Here is a 17,500-nt window from a genome sequence, read left to right on the forward strand (position 1 = left end):
ACAGATCACATCTTATGTCACAAATCAAGTCTCGGTAAATTTAAGAAAACTGAAATCATATCAAGCATCTTTTCAGACCACAACACTATGAGATTAGAAATCAATTATAGGAGGGAAAAAAAGTAAAAAAAAAAAAAAAAAAATGGAAGCTAAACAATAGGTTACTAAATAACCAAGACATCACTGAAGAAAGCAAAGAGGAAATCAAAAAATACCTAGAGACAAATGACAATGAAAACACGATGATCCAACACCTATGGGATGTAGCAAAAGCAGTTCTAAGAGGAAGTTTATAGCAATACAATCCTACCTCAAGAAACAAGAAAAATCTCAAATAAACAACCTAACCTTACAACTAAAGCAATTAGAGAAAGAAGAACAAACAAAACCCAAAGTTAGTAGAAGGAAAGAAACCACAAAGATCAGAGCAGAAATAAATGAAATAGAAACAAAGAAAACTGTTCTGGTATAATGTTATAAGTCATAATTCTACTTATTACTTTAAAATGTATATCTCAGAAATAACTAAATTTCCTTGTCAATTGCATTATTATGAACTTTCATCAAATCTTTAACTGTGGTCATTTTTAAGTCATTTACAGATAGTTCTGGGTGTACTCTGATGCTTTTCAAAAATGTTCCTATAAAAGGGTTTCATCTTCAAGGAATTCATGGAAAAGACTCTGACAAGTACAGGTTTCTGGTAACTGACTATACAGCTGAACTGAATGAATAAGCATTTTCAGAATTCTAATGGAAAACTGATTAATTCATAAAAGTGCTAATAGAAGATCAAGATGAAAAAAACTTAATTACATGGGACTGAGTGAACTGATGAGGATGATTATAATTTTTGTGAATTTCTGTTTGAAAAAAAAAAAATCCTGCAAGGACTCAGAGGCAAAAAATATACAAATCAATTTTCACTGCAAAGTAAAAAAAAGAAAAAGAAACAAAGAAAACAATAGCAAAGATCAATAAAACTAAAAGCTGGTTCTTTGAGAAGATAAACAAAATTAATAAAACTTTAGCCAGACACATCAAGAAAAAGAGGGAGAGGACTCAAATCAATAAAATTAGAAATAAAAAAAGGAGAAGTTACAACGGACACCACAGAAATACAAAGCATCCTAAGAGACTACTACAATCACCTCTATGCCAATAAAATGGACAACCTGAAGAAATGGACAAATTCTTAGAAAGGTATAACCTTCCAAAACTGAACCAGGAAGAAATAGAAAATACGAATGGACCAATCACAAGTAATGAAATTGAAACCGTGATTAAAAATCTTCCAACAGGGCTTCGCTGGTGGCGCAGTGGTTGAGAGTCCATCTGCTGATGCAGGGGACATGGGTTCGTGTCCCGGTCCAGGAGGATCCCACAGGCCGTGAAGCGGCTGGGACCGTGAGCCATGGCTGCTGAGCCTGCGCGCCCGGAGCCTGTGCTCCGCAACAGGAGAGGCCCGCGTACCGCAAAAAAAAAAAAATCTTCCAACAAACAAAAGTCCAGGACCAGATGGCTTCACAGGTGAATTTTATCAAACATTTAGAGAAGAGCTAACAGCCAAACTTCTCAAACTCTTCCAAAAAATTGTAGAGGAAGGAACACTCCCAAACTCATTGTCCATGGCCACCATCACCCTGATAACAAAACCAGATAAAAATACTATAAAAAAAGAAAATTACAGACCAATATCACTGATGAATATAGATGCAAAAATCCTCAACAAAATACTAGCAAACAGAATCCAACAGCATATTAAAAGGATCATACACTATGATCAAGTAGGATTTATCCAAGGGATGCAAGGATTCTTCAATATACGCACATCAATGTGATATACCAAAGTGAAGAAGAAAAACGATGTGATCATCTTTATAGATGCAGAAGAAGCTTTTGGCAAAATTCAACACCCATTTATGATAAAAACTCTCCAGAAAGTGAACCCAGAGGGGACCTATCTCAACATAATAAAGGCCATATAAGATAAACCCACAGCAAGCATCATTCTCAATGGTGAAAAACTGAAAGCATTTCCTCTAAGATCAGGAACAAGACAAGGATGTCCACTCTTGCCACTATTATTCAACATAGTTTTGGAAGTCCTAGCCACAGCAATCAGAGAGGAAAAAGAAAAGAAATACAATTAGGAAAAGAAGTAAAACTGTCAGTGTTTGCAGATGACATGATGCTATACATAGATAATCCTAAAGAGGCTACCAGGAAACTACTAGAGCTAATCTATGAATTTGGTAAAGTTGCAAGATGCAAAATTAATGCACAGAAATCTCTTGCATTCCTATACATTAACCATGAAAGATCAGAAAGAGAAATTAAGGAAACAATCCCATTCACCACTGCAACAAAAACAATAAAATACCTGGGAATAAACCTACCTAAGGAGGTGAAGGACCTGTAGTCAGAAAACTATAAGAAACTGATGAAAGAAACCAAAGATGACACAAACAGATGGAGAGATATACCATGTTCTTGGACTGGAAGAATCAATATTGTGAAAATGACTATACTACCTAAAGCAATCTGCAGACTCAATGCAATCCCTATCAAATTACCAATGGCATTTTTTACAAAACTAGAACAAAAAATCTTAAAATTTGTATGGAACACGAAAGACAAATAGCCAAAACAATCTTGAGGGAAATAAATGGAGTTGGAAGAATCAGACTCCCTGACTTCAGACTATACTATAAAGCTACAGTAATCAAGACAATATGGCACAAAAACAGAAATATAGATCAGTGGAACAGAACAGAAACCCAGAGATAAACCTACGCACCTACAGACAGCCTCTTCAATCAGCAGTGCTGGGAAAACTGGACAACTACATGTAAAAGAATGAAATTAGAACACTCTCTAACACCATATACAAAAATAAACTCCAAATGGATTAAAGACCTAAATGTAAGAGTGGACACTATAAAACTCTTAGATGAAAACATAGGAAGAACACTCTTTGATATAAATCACAGCAATATCTTTTTTGACCCACCTCTTAGAGTAATGGAAATAAAAATAAACAAATGGGACCTAATGAAACTTAAAAGCTTTTGCAAAGCAAAGGAAACTATAAACAAGATGAAAAGACAACCCTCAGAATGGGAGAAAATATTTGCAAATGAATCAACGGACAAAGGATTAATCTCCAAAATATATAAGCAGCTCATGCAGCTCAGTGTTAAAAAAAAAAACAAACAACCCAATCAAAAACTGGGCAGAAGGCCTAAATAGACATTTCTCCAAGGAAGACATACAGATGGCCAAGAGGCACATGAAAAGCTGCTCAACATCACTAATTATTAGAGAAATGTAAATCAAAACTACAATGAGGTATCACCTCATATCAATTAGAATGGGCATCATCAGATAATCTACAAACAACAAATGCTGGGGAGGGTGTGGAAAAAGGGGAACCATCTTGCACTGTTAGTGGGAATGTAAATTGATACAGCCACTATGGAGAATAGTATGGAGGTTCCTTAAAAAACTAAAAATAGAATTACCATATGACCCAGCAATCCCACTACTGAGCATATACCCAGAGAAAACCATAATTCAAAAAAACACATGCACCCCAATGTTCATTGCAACACTATTTACAATAGCTAGGTCATGAAAGCAACCTAAATTCCCATCGACAGACGAATGGATAAAGAAGATGTGGTACATATATACAATGGAATATTACTCAGCCATAAAAAGGAACGAAATTGGGTCATTTGTAGAAACGTGGATGGACCTAGAGACTGTCATACAGAGTGAAGTAAGTCAGAAAGAGAAAAACAAATATCGTATATTAATGCATATATGTGGAATCTAGAAAAGTGGTACAGATGAACTGGTTTGCAAGGTAGAAATAGAGACACGGATGTAGAGAACAAATGTATGCACACCAAGGGAGGAAAGTGGGGTGGAGGGTGGTGGTGGGATGAATTTGGGAGATTGGGATTGACATATATACACTAATATATATAAAGTAGATAACTAATAAGAACCTGCTGTAAAAAAAAATTAAGTTATATTTAAAAAAAACCAAGGTCTTTCTTAAAATAAATAAATAAATAAATTTGTTAAAGTTTGTTTTTAAAAAATCTCGAGTTGTGACTAAAAATATATGAAAGTAAGATAGAAACAGTTTATAAGGCAATGATTCTCTTTGCTCCCAAAACTTAATTTATGCTCTCTATTTTTTGAAAAACTTAACTAAATGAAAACATAAACATTGATTCTATGAATATCCATTCTCGAACATTTAAAACACTCTTTTAAAATAAAATTATCTTTGAAGCATTCTCTAAGAATGAACTCCATGTCATCAGTAACAACATTAATTCATAACTAAATGTATTCGGGGTGCACAATGGGAGCAGAATCTGCCTCTAGGAGAAGCTGACCTTTTGTTTTACAATTTATTTTATAATATTCTTCAGTGTAGTATTTTAAACTCATAGTTAGCTATAACAAGTACCAAGATAACTGTACACCAGGAAGGATAATTTTAGTACCACTATCTATAAAAGAGACTAATAAATCTGGAAAGATGGTGTTCTATAATTAAACTGTAACTCTTGCCCATGCCAACACATAATATTATGTAATTGCAGATAACTATCAGTCCCTTAATTTAAAGTAATATTGTAGGTGTTAAAAAAATAAATTATCTAGTAACTCATCAAAAATATTCTGTTGTCAAGGTAATAAAAGCAATAACATATTCCCATGTCAGCCAAAATAGAGTATAATTCAGTTTTGCAAAGGTGTTAAACCACATAGTCTTAAATAAATCAGAAATAAATAAACTTATGGTCAATTAATCTATGACAAAGGAGGCATGAATTACAATGGGAAAAGACAGTCTCTTCAATAAATGGTGCTGGGAAAAGTAGACAGTTACATGTAAAAGTATGAATTTAGAACATTCTCTAACACCATATACAAAAAAATAAAATGGATTAAAGACCTAAATGTAAGACTGGATACTTTAAAACTGCTAGAAGAAAACATAGGCAGGACACTCTTTGATGTAAACCACAACAATATTTTTTGGGATCCATCCCCTAAAGTAAAGAATATTAAAGCAAAATAAACAAATGGTACCTAACTAAATTTAAAAGCTTTTGCACTGTGAAGGAAACTATTGACAAAACAAAGAGACAACCTATAGAATGGGAAAGAATATTTGCAAATGATATGACCGATAAGGCATTCATATCCAACATATATAAACAGCTCATACAATTCAATATCAAAAACAAAAACAAGCCAAAAAATGGGCAGAAGAACTGAATAGACATTTTTCCAAAGAGGAAATGCAGATGGGCAAAAGGCACATGAAAAGATGCTTGCTAATCATCAGAGGAATGCAAATCAAAACCACAGTGAGATATCACCTCACATCTGTCAGAACAGCTATCATCAAAAAGAACACAAATAGGGCTTCCCTGGTGGCACAGTGGTTGAGAGTCCACCTGCTAATGCAGGGGACACCGGTTCGTGCCCCGGTCCAGGAAGATCCCACATGCTGTGGAGTGGCTAGGCCCATGAGCCATGGCTGCTGAGCCTGTGCGTCTGGAGCCTGTGCTCCACAACGGGAGAGGCAACAGTGAGAGGCCCGTGTACCGCAAAAAAAAAAAAAAAAAAAAAAAAAAAGAACACAAATAACAAATGTTGGCAAGGATGTGGAGAAAAGGGAACCCTCATACACTGTTGGTGGGAATGTAAATAGGTGCAGCCACTAACAATACGGAAGTTTCACATAAAACTAAAAATAGAACTACCATACAACCCAGAAATTCCACTCCTGAGTTTATAGCTGAAAAAAAACAAAAACACTAATTTGAAAAATAAATGCACCCCTATGTTCATAGTAGCATTATTTACAATGCTAAGATATGGAAGCAACTTAAGTGTCCATCAACAGATGAATGGATAAAGAAGATGTGTATGTGGATACAACGGAATACTACTCAGCCATAAAAAAGAACAGAATATTGCCATTTGTAGCAATATGGGTGGACTTAGAGGGTATTATGCTAAGTGAAATAAGTCAGACAGAAAAAGACAAATATTGTATGATATCACTTATACGTGGAATCTAAAAAAAAATACAGCAAAATAGTGAATAGAACAAGAAAGAAGCAGACTCACAGATACAGAGAACAAACTAGTGGTTAGGGGGGACAATACAAAGATAGAGGAGTGGGCCTACTGGGTGCAAGATAGGCTTAAGGTTGTATTGTACAATACGGGGAATACAGTCAATATTTTGTAATAACTGTAAATGGAAAATAAACCTTTAAATGGCATTAAGAAAATTAAAAATAAAAAAATACAAATTCCTAACTTTAATTTCTTTTATGGTATTGTGGTATGACCTATCATTTCAAGATATACCTGTTAACATATTTAGATAAAATGATGTGATATCTGAGATGTGCTTCAAATAATGTGGGAGAGAATGATGAGAGGAGATATAGTTGAACCAAGAGAATGCTCATGAACTTATAACTGAGTAATGAGTTTGTGGGAGTTCATGACACTCTTCTCACTATTTTTGTATATTTTTGAAAATTCCTGTATTAAAGAAAAAAATACAAATTATTAGGCCTCATCCTGGACATATGAATCAAAATCCCATAGGGTTTTCTTTGTTCTTTAATTCTTCCAGGTCTTTGTTAAACATTTCTTACATCTTCTCGATCTCTGCCTCCATTGTTTTTCTAAGGTCCTTGATCATCTTCACTATCATTATTCTGAATTCTTTCTCTGGAAGGCTGCCTATCTCCACTTCATTTAGTTGTTTTTCTGGGGTTTCATCTTGTTCCTTCATCTGGTACATAGCCCCTCTGCCTTTTCATCTTGTCTATCTTTCTGTGAATGCGGTTTTTGTTCCACAGGCTGCAGGATTGTAGTCCTTCTTGTCTCTGCTGTCTGCCCTCTGGTGGATGAGGCTATCTAAGAGGCTTGTGCAGGTTTCCTGATGCGAGGGACTGGTGGTGGGTAGAGCTGGGTGTTGCTCTGGTGGGCAGAGCTCAATAAAACTTTAATCTGCTTGACTACTGATGGGTGGGGCTGGGTTCCCTCCCTGTTGGTTGTTTGGCCTGAGGCAACCAACACTGGAGCCTACCTGGGCTCTTTCGTGGGGCTAATGGTGGACTCTGGGAGGGCTCACGCCAAGGAGTACTTCCCAGAACTTCTGCTGCCAGTGTCCTTGTCCCCACGGTGAGTCACAGCCACCCCCCCACCTCTGCAGGAGACCCTCCAACACTAGCAGGTAGGTCTGGTTCAGTCTCCCCTGGGTTCACTTCTTCCCCTGGGTCCCGATGCGCACACTACTTTGTGTGTGCCCTCCAAGAGTGGAGTCTCTGTTTCCCCAAGTCCTGTCGAAATCCTGCAATCAAATCCCAATAGCCTTCAAAGTCTGATTCTCTAGGAATTCCTCCTCCCGTTGCCGGATGCCCAGGTTGGGAAGCCTGACGTGAGGCTCAGAACCTTCACTCCAGTGGGCGGACTTCTGTGGTATAAGTGTTCTCCAGTCTGTGAGTCACCCACCCAGCAGTTACGGGATTTGATTTTGCTGTGATTGCAACCCTCCTACCGTCTCATTGTGGTTTCTCTTTGTCTTTGGATGTGGGGTATCTTTTTTGGTGAGTTCCAGTGTCCTCCTGTCGATGATTGTCCAGCAGCTAGTTGTGATTCTGGTGTTCTCACAAGAAGAAGTGAGAGCACGTCCTTCTACTCCACCACCTTGGTTCAGGCTCCCCAGGATCCAGATATTTGGAAAGATATGCATCAAATTAAGATCTGATGGTTCTCCTGGAGATTGGGCTCTGAGGATTGTAGGCTTCCAATTTTTAATGTGCATAATTAAAATTTTTTTCTGTTTAATTTATAATTAGAAGCTAATCATTTTTTTAATTAAATTACAAAAATTTTTCTAAATTAGCAAGTGGGAAAAAAGCAGAATTTTAAATATTATACAAAGCAGAAGTTCTAAGTTTAACTGCAGTAGAAGCCCCAGAGGTTCCTCTGTAGAACTGGAGGTTTTGTGGGACAATTTGAAAAACTTTATTGAAATCATTGTTTTTGGTGGACAAAACAAAAGAGAGAAACGGCGCAGGACACTTACTTCCCCAGTAGACGTTTAAAATTTGATTCATTGATATATTTTTGGCTCACATTTTGCATCAGCTGCTCCCTCTTCCCAAAGCAATAATATATTGCATAATTAATTCGGTTCAAGCCGTGAGTATACTAAATCTGTTTTGTTTTTTTTTAAATGACCCTACGGTTCTTCTTAATAAAGGTATTGGATTTTTTTGTTTTGTTTTGTTTTGTTTTTGTTTTCTTGGCCGCACCAAACGGCTTGTGGGATCTTAGTTCTCCGACCAGGGATTGAACCTGTGCCTCTTGCAGTAAGTCCTAACCACTGGACTTCCAGGGAATTCCAGGTATTGCATTTTTTTAAAGAAACAAAGTCATAATGAATTAGGAATAGCACAATCAGAATAAATTAGGCTTATCAACATATACAATTCAGTTTTTAAAGCTGAAATTTTGATTAAAAATAGCTAGATATTTAACAACCAATTTGACTTAGCTACTTCCTCCCGTGAGACTCTGAGTAAATATCCAGCCAGATGAAGAAATTCCACAGGAAATGATAATAATAATAGAAATAGCTAATATTATTAAATCCTTAGTATTTGCTAGGAACAAGTTAAGTATGTTTCATGAATCTTCTTTTGTAGTACTCACAAAATTCCCATATATTAGATTGCATTATCCCCATCTCACAGATGACAAACCTAAACTGAGGTTTAGAGACATTAAGCAACATTCCCAACATCACACAGGTTTCAGCCTGGACTCTGAGTTCTTACAAACTCCCTTATTTTGTGATAAGAAACACCTTTGCAAAATGTTCCTACATAATTTAGTAAGCCATCAGAGAGTTCAAGAATAAATGTTTATGAAGTTATCAACATCGAGTCCAAGCCAAATGACCTTGTGTCTTTTCTCTTTATCTGTGTTTCATAGGAAAACATACCTCCAATGCTAATTTAAAATAATATTTTAAACAAACTCTTCAACAAGAAAAGTTAGACTTCTGTCTTATTACTGAGAAGAATTGTGACTTTGTCCCTTTAATGTTAATAAACTCAATTCCTCCGATTATTTCTTATCCTTCAATTGTTCCACAATTAAAATTATTTTCACATTGTCTATGAATGGAGATATAATATAGTTGAGTCTATTCAACATAAAATTTGACCAAGGAGAAAAAAAATGAATGATTCCTTTTCTCTGATAATTTCACATACCCATTTCAGAATTACTGTAATACAACTTCACATTGTAGGTAATATGTGCTGAATTCCTGTCTTTGTTTGTTTGTTTGGTGTTTAGCTTTTGTTTCCCCAACTTAATTCTGAAGTTTCTGTGATCATTTGCTGCTGGTCGCCTGTAGGTGTGACTGTTTGTGGCAGGAAAAAAATTGGTATAAAATGTAATATATTGACTCTAGATATATTATTTATCATTTTTCCTTTCAACCTACTTTGACAGTCTTCTCACTAAAAGGTTATAGGCAGTTTGAGAGTTGCCAGTTGTTTCCTTCTTTATTTATCACTTTGCTGGCCCAAAAAGAGCTCCGCAGGACACATTTTGAAAATAATTGGCCTAACGACTAAAGAAGGATATAATTTAATGTTTGAAACATTATTGAAAGGAGAAGGAGGCATTGCAAACAATGTGCTGGGACAACAATTATAAACTGGGACTCTCTATGGTAATTGGGAAATATGCTTTCTTTATCCAGACTACCTATTAGACTCCTATTTGAAGGTTATTCTTGACTAGATGCCAAGTACGGTAGTCCTTGCAAATCTAATTGGAAAACACTAAAAGTGTGTTACAATGTTTTATATATATGTATACACATATACATATGCATATATATATATATCATGGCTAATATTTGGATAATACATACTTATAATAAATAATTATACATAATATTCTTTACATATGCATGTTTATGATAAATAAACTCTCATTGTGAGAAGGCATGAGCCATGCTTATTCATATTTATATGTAGTATCTCAGTGTACAATATGTATTTCTTGAAATTTTAATTCAATTCAATTTAATAATTCAATAGTTTCTGAACATTTACTACATGAAGCAAATGGGTTATACATGAAGACATAATGACAAGTAGAAAATTAAAGAACTAATAGTCTAGCAAAAGAGAAATGGGTAAATGACTGTGATACAACAGGGAGTTCAGTGCTTTTAGTAGAAATTCATGCAGATAACAGAGAAAAACTTAATTTTAAAAGGGCCTATCATTTCATATTACCAAGATGAAGCTTGAATAAAAACCATAAGCTTAATATATGAAACAAAGTGGAGAAAAGGGAGGGTAATTCTCAGAGAAGTCCAGGTACATGTGCAAAGCTCTGTTTCTAGAGAAGTTGCTTTATGCAAGTTAAAAGAGATGAGACTGAAAAATGGTCAGATATAAAATTACTCTAAATGATATGATCAAAGTTTTTAAACTTATCTGGTATATGATGGGAAATACTGAAACTTTAATTAGACAGTGAAAGATCAGATCAGAATTGTATTCCAATTCTAGGGGTCCAGAGTTGAGGGTATGCCTCTAGGCAGGTATTTGGGCAGGAAAATAGGCGCCAAACGTATTTGAGTAACATTTCATAGATAATGCAGAGAATGTCTTTGGATATTGATTGAGTTTGAGATGAGGGGGGTCATTGAAATCTAGGTCCAAATCAACCAGGACCCCAAAGGTAACAAAGGTAACATGAGAGTGGACATGGATGCATCAGAATATATTAGAAAGGATAATGAGGTGTCTGTGGGGAGTATAAGAAAACTACCTAGAAAAATTGAGAATTGTAAGCTTGGAAGTCAGGAGAGATTTCAGGTCAGAAAATACTTCGACAACACACAGATCATCCTTATTTGGTGAAAAAGGAACACATTATGTAGGTTTGATGAATCTTGGTGAAAAATATAGTGAAAAGGAAAAAAAAAAGCTTCAAAAGATAAGTCTGGAAAATCCCTAAGATTTAAGAATAAGAATCAATCAATCAATCAATCCAAGAACGGAGATACCCTTTACCAAAAAAAAAAAAGAAATAATAAAAGGCCATCAAAGATTTAAGAGGAGAAACACAGGGCCATCAAGGGGAGGAAAAGAACCAGTAGTTTCATAAAAGACAAGAGAGGAGAGAGTTCCCAGATTGTAACACATTTAATGAGTATGAGCCAAGAGGAAATTATAAATGTCATACATCACTGGAAATCATCACCACTCTTGTAATAATTGAGAAGGTTTCCCTGGAAGGAGAGAGCAGCATAAATAAAGCAGAAGAACTCTCTTTGATAGCTACCTGAAAACTAGAGCTCTTTATGACAAAGATTATAGTGGAGGCATTTGTGGCAAGATAGTCTTGGGAACTAACCCAAGGCTTTAAACAGGGTTGGGGAAGAATTCATTAGAGCATGGATTCTAGCTACTAGATGGCCATGTCTGGTAAGCAACTAATGCCAAAATACTGAAAACTGCACGGCACAATAAATATAGGAAAATATATATATAGTAAACGCATAGCTAATATGTAAATATTATCATATTAATACTATGGTGTTTCTAACCAGGGACAATTTACTCAGCAGTAAATCCAACTAGCCAAACAGTATGCAACTGTTCAACACTGAAAAAAATACATAAGTATTTACTGTCTTTGCCTTTAATAGGAAATCAAGAAAATAGAACCATGGACCCTATACTCTCCAAATTCTACAGAAGTTTTCTATAATACTAGAAATCTTCAACTAGATAGGCATAACAACTTTAAGAGAGTCAGAAAGTGAGAATAAATTTACACAATATATCAGAAGAATTTTATCTTATCCAGGTTGACAAGTCTCCTCTATTAACATAGAGTTCAACATATACTAGGGTCCAGTGGCTATTTACCAAATTAATAAATACACAATAATTAACACAGCCTACAATTTACTTTAGTGCCCCTGAGACACCAGATTTATATCAGATTTATATTATATTATTTTTATTATATCTTGGTTCATGGGTTAAACACTGTACTAGACTACTTTTTAAAGATTTTCTGAGCTGATAAATTCTGCACACATTGTGGTAGAACTAAGGATGGTATCTCAAGTCAAGAATATCACTGAGGTAATTAGTGGAAAATTTCACATCAACCCAGAAGGTGAGCAGGTGTCAAAGCTCTCAAAATTTTGAAGAATTAGTCAGGAAAGGATCAGCAAGTATGTAATTAGAGTCACCATATCCTGTTTAGCTGACATAAATGGTTAGCTCTCTTGCTCTGAATACAAGATCTTATTTATTGAAATTTCCAGAAATTTTAGCAAAGTATGGAAATAGCAAAGGAAAATAGAAAAAAAAAGAAAATTTAAAAAAAGACAGACATAAACACAACAATTTGAATGTGAAACTTAAAAACTAGCTACACTTCTTAACCCTAGTGATCCAGAGGGGATCTGAAATGGCATGTAAAAGAGCACATGGAAACCTGATGCCATTACTACAGCTGATTTCATTTTCCTATGATGGCCACAATAAAACTTCCTTCCCCTTATGCTCTTCGTACAATGTGGCTCCTACACTCCTCCCTTCAGGAGATGGTATATACTTCTACTCCTTGAATCTGGCAGAGGTGTGACTATAGTGACACTGAAGTGACACTGAAAATTACAAGGCTAGTTCATAAAAGTTCTGTCCAATTCTTTGGGAAAGCTTGCTTTTAGAACCCAATGCTTTCATGTGAGGAAGCTCAAATAGCCCAGGAAAGACCTACATGGAGTAGAAATGAAGCCTCCAGCTCACAGCCCTCACTAAGCTGGAACCAACAGCCGGAATCAACTTGCTAAGTTTACCATTCGGAAAGTGGTACCCAGCCCTTAGTCAAAGTGCCCCCCAGCCCTTGGTCAACATGCCCTAGCAGATGCTGTGTACAGTAGGGATGAGGTGTTCCCTCAAGTCTGCCAAAAGTGCAGTTTTATGAACAAATTTAAAGATTGTAATTTGAAGCCACTAAGTTTTGGTGGTGTGTTATGCAGTGATTGATAATCAGAACAATTGCCTAATTTTGTAAGTAAACCTATTTAATTTTTTTCTACATGGCAATAAAAATATAATGCTTAACAAATAAATACTTGCCATAAGTATTTAAATCTGTAAAACTAAAATTCTTTTTGTTTCACAGAATGTTAAAGAATGGGTTGATATGTTTAAAAATGATGACGAAGCATTCCAGTTTGATCATTCTGGAATTTATAGCATACCATTTAATTTAAGATACATGATTTTAAAAGAAAACTCTTTTTACTTATTAGCTATAAGGTTAAGTTACTTAAACTCTGTACCCCAGAGATCTCATCTATAAAAAACCATAATAGTGGTAATTATCCACAAGGATTTAAGTCAGTATTTTTGTAGAATTTAACACAGTTCATGACAAACCGAACAATTTATATAACCATTAGTCATTATTGTCATTTACCCCAAATCTGGAGCATGACTTTGTCTCTAGCATGAAACTGTATAGGAATGAGAGAGATGCTTAGTCTGTAATCTGGAGCAGAGAGGAAGGGATACTCAAAGATCCTTTATAAAGTCAATACACTTTGCTTCTCAAGCAGTAACCTCTGTCTTTATTTACTTCTCTCAGTACGTCAAGTACTGTTAAACATTCATCATACTGGTTCACTGATTTTAGTCTTATTATATCAGTATTCCCCTTCTCTTGGGATCTCACTGGTACACCAGCTACATAAATTAACTCAAAAATAAATCAATACCAAAAATATTTTTTGTCATGATTTCAACTAAGCCTTTCAAAGAAAAGTTCAATGTTCACATCATTAAGGCTTCTCACTGATATTCAACAAAAATAATATCATGACATATAACTTTAGCTAACCTATGAATGTTTGTCTAGACAATCTCTACATTAGCTTTTTTGTCTGCAAAATTACTCCATTTAGCTGAAAATTTATATTATTTTCTTCACTCAATGCACATCATAACATTTATTCTTTTTTTCCCGCCTTATTTTTTTCATGCAAGCCAATTAGACCAGTAATCATTTATGCCAACAAACACAAAAGTGATTTTCAACCATTTAAGAGCTACTGTTATGTTAGTAAAGCTAGCAGGTAAAATATTGGATAAAGTAATTGGTAAAATATAGGATAAGAATTCTTTGAAGTGACTGGAATGCAGTGTAATTTACACTTAGGAGAAGGGATTTCTGTTCTATTCTTTTAAATATTTCAAATAGAGGACCCCCAAACCACAGTTCTCAAATGTTTGAGAAAAAAATTCAAATACCTTGCAACAAATTCTGACAGCATCAGCCATGTTACTAACCCAGAAGGCTGAATGCTTTCCAGAGGAACAGCAAAGACATTAATCAAATAGTTCACTCCTAGGAATTTGACTGCTCTAAAAGAGAATTCATTTTTTTCTTTTTTTTTTTCTTTTTACTTTTAAGGGAGAAATTGATATTTTAGCCTAAGCAGGATATCTGTTAGCCTTATAAGTTTTATTCTTAGGTGTGTATATTTATCATCCAGGCAGGTCTAAGGTATGAATTCCAGGCTGACAGCAAGTTAAGATTTATTAGGATTATAAAAAACAAATGCAGAATTGAGTGTAGAAAATAGGTACTCATGCTTTAACTTTTTGTTTCTTTAAAATACATCTTTAACTAATAAATATTGAATATTTGAATTCAGGATTCATTAGCTCCCACCTTCAAACAGCCAAGCATAATCTCCAATAATATTTCAGGGCTCTAAGAGACAAGAGAGTATCCTGTTGACTTGTGTGTCCTCTGACTTAGGGCTGCATGTTTACATGTGAATTTAAGGAAATGCTGGAGTCATTTCTTGGGGTTTCCCAGTATATGTTGGTAACTGAAATTTGTTATGCTTTACACACAGAAAAAAAATAAAATAATCAGAGTCAAATGGGCTGTTGCTTCATGACATACTTTCTACTTTGTAAATGATGTAATTATGCATTATGACCAAAAATTTACCCATACTGTCTCAAAATGGTTTTGAACATAAATATTTTTCAATACCAATCTAGTGAAGTTTCCTATTTTCACTGAATATGTGTTCAAAATACTTGAACAGGATCACACTGGGGTTAGAGAGGTGGAAATGAAGAAGAAAAGATGGGAGTATGCTTACCGGAGTCATCAACTCAGGTATGGCAGCTTGATAGGTGAGTGGGCGACAATCACGAGTGTTTGGCACAAGGACACAAGGAAGAAACATTGGACCCAGGTCATCTCCATCTAGAACATCCACTGTGAGGGTGGTGGTAGTGGTTCGCCGTTCATTCAGGTTTTGTGCACGGTCCTGTGAGAGAGGAAAAAAGAAAAAGAACACAAGATGGATGCAATGATCCCTCTAGCTTGGCTAAACTGTAGACAGGTTTCGTCCAGAGTGTAGGCATCTGACCTCACTTTTCTCAGAGCATTTACTTTAGAAAATTTCCAATTGTAAATACTTTCTCCACAGCTCTGAGATGTCAACCTTCTACCAGCTCAAACTTTTGCCAGTTTTATAACCCACGACTCTTTCTCCAGGACCTAGGAATCATCCTATTGAAATGTAATAATTAATCAAGGAAGATAGAGCTTCTATCTCCCAGTGCCTGTGGGAGGGTAGTAGCCTAACTTCCATTGAAGGCTTTCTCCAAGTTGTGAAACTATCTCCCATCATGAGGATACAGGAATGTTTACTTTTCTTTGAGAAGGCCAGTTAACAAACAAAGATGACTCTTGATTCCTTCACTCCTTCCCCTACCCCAGCATTTTTTTTTTTTGATAATGCTTCAAGAAATTTAAGTCTATGAGATAAATATTGGTTATTTGGAAAAAAAAAAAAGAAAGAAAGAAAAAAAAATGAAGGGGGTAAATAAAAGAAAGAAAACCCACCAGATCTGCTATACTCTTATTGGAGAAATGCTTTTGTTTGTCTCACATAAGATTGCCTATGACGAAGTATTTTGAGAGCCTTCCTTGTCTCCATGTAGCCTGCTGGCATCACTAAAATAACTTGTTTCCAAGTTTCTAAATGAGAATTGTTTTATTTCTTCATACTTTGGGACTCTAAAAAGCTACAATTTCTGAGAGGAGTGTCCTTGTAACAGTAAAGGGAATTAATGTTCCCACTTTTTCTCTTATCCACTAGCCACAATATTGCCAACAGAAAACAGCTTTTTATTTTTTCCTGCTTTTTTGTTTTGTTTTCTTTTTCTATTTTTACTGGTTGTAAAGAAGTGTTCTAAGGCAAGATCTCAGAAACCAAAAATCTCTATTGATGGAATTTTGCAAGTGCAACCTTCCTGTAATGCAATAACTATGTGACTCTGAAACCAAGCAGGACCCTATAGGGCCCTCCTAGGTTTCCTAGGGTTCCTCCTAGGAACACGAAAATCCTTTCCGTGTTCCACATTTCTTGTTTGTAGGTTTCATCCAGTGTCCTTGACCTTCACTTAGTTCCAAAGGGAAGATTTAAACAGTTGCTAACCAGGAAAGTGAGGGAATGCAGAAACAAAGGAGGAGCAATCAAGACACAATCCTGTGAGCAGAAGCAAGAAGAACTACAATCCTGCAGCCTGTGGAAAACTAACCACATTCACAGAAAGATAGACAAGATGAAAAGGCAGAGGGCTATGTACCAGATGAAGGAACAAGATAAAACCCCAGAAAAACAACTAAATGAAGTGGAGATAGGCAACCTCCCAGAAAGAGAATTCAGAATAATGATAGTGAAGATGATCAAGGACCTTGGAAAAACAATGGAGGCAGAGATTGAGAAGATGCAAAAAATGTTTAACAAAGGTCTAGAACAATTAAAGGACAAACTGAGATGAACAACACAATAACTGAAATGAAAAATACACTAGAAGGAATCAAGAGCACAATAACTGAGGCAGAAGAACAGATAACTGATCTGGAAGACAGAATGGTGGAATTCACTGCTGTGGAACAGAATAAAGAAAAAGAATGAAAAGAAATGAAGACAGCCTAAGAAACCTCTGGGACAACACTAAATGCAACAACATTCGCATTATAGGGGTCCCAGAAGGAGAAGAGAGAGAGAGAAAGGACCTGAGAATATATTGGAAGAGATTATAGTCGAAAACTTCCCTAACATGGGAAAGGAAACAGCCACCCAAGTTGAGGAAGCACAGTGAGTCCCATACAGGATAAAGGAGAAACATGCCAAGACACGTAATAATCAAATTGGCAAAAATTAAAGACAAAGAAAAATTATTGAAAGCAGCAAGGGAAAAACGACAAATAACATACAAGGGAACTCCCATAAGGTTAACAGCTGATTTCTCAGCAGAAACCCTACAAGCCAGTAAGGAGTGGC

At 35.6% G+C, this 17,500-nt stretch overlaps 1 protein-coding gene across 5 annotated transcripts in view; it reads right to left on the reverse strand.

The window, feature by feature from the left end:
- Nucleotides 1-17,500, reverse strand: part of PCDH15 (protocadherin related 15) — a 1,372,333-nt gene that overhangs the window by 381,774 nt on the left and 973,059 nt on the right. For all 5 annotated transcript variants that reach the window (XM_079899577.1, XM_079899579.1, XM_079899582.1 and 2 more), the window contains one exon: nt 15,302-15,472. In XM_079899577.1, coding sequence (XP_079755703.1) covers nt 15,302-15,472 — 171 coding nt within the window. The remainder of the gene's footprint in view (nt 1-15,301; nt 15,473-17,500) is intronic.

The sequence above is a fragment of the Stenella coeruleoalba genome, assembly GCF_951394435.1.
Source record: "Stenella coeruleoalba genome assembly, chromosome: 16".
Lineage (NCBI taxonomy): Eukaryota > Metazoa > Chordata > Mammalia > Artiodactyla > Delphinidae > Stenella > Stenella coeruleoalba.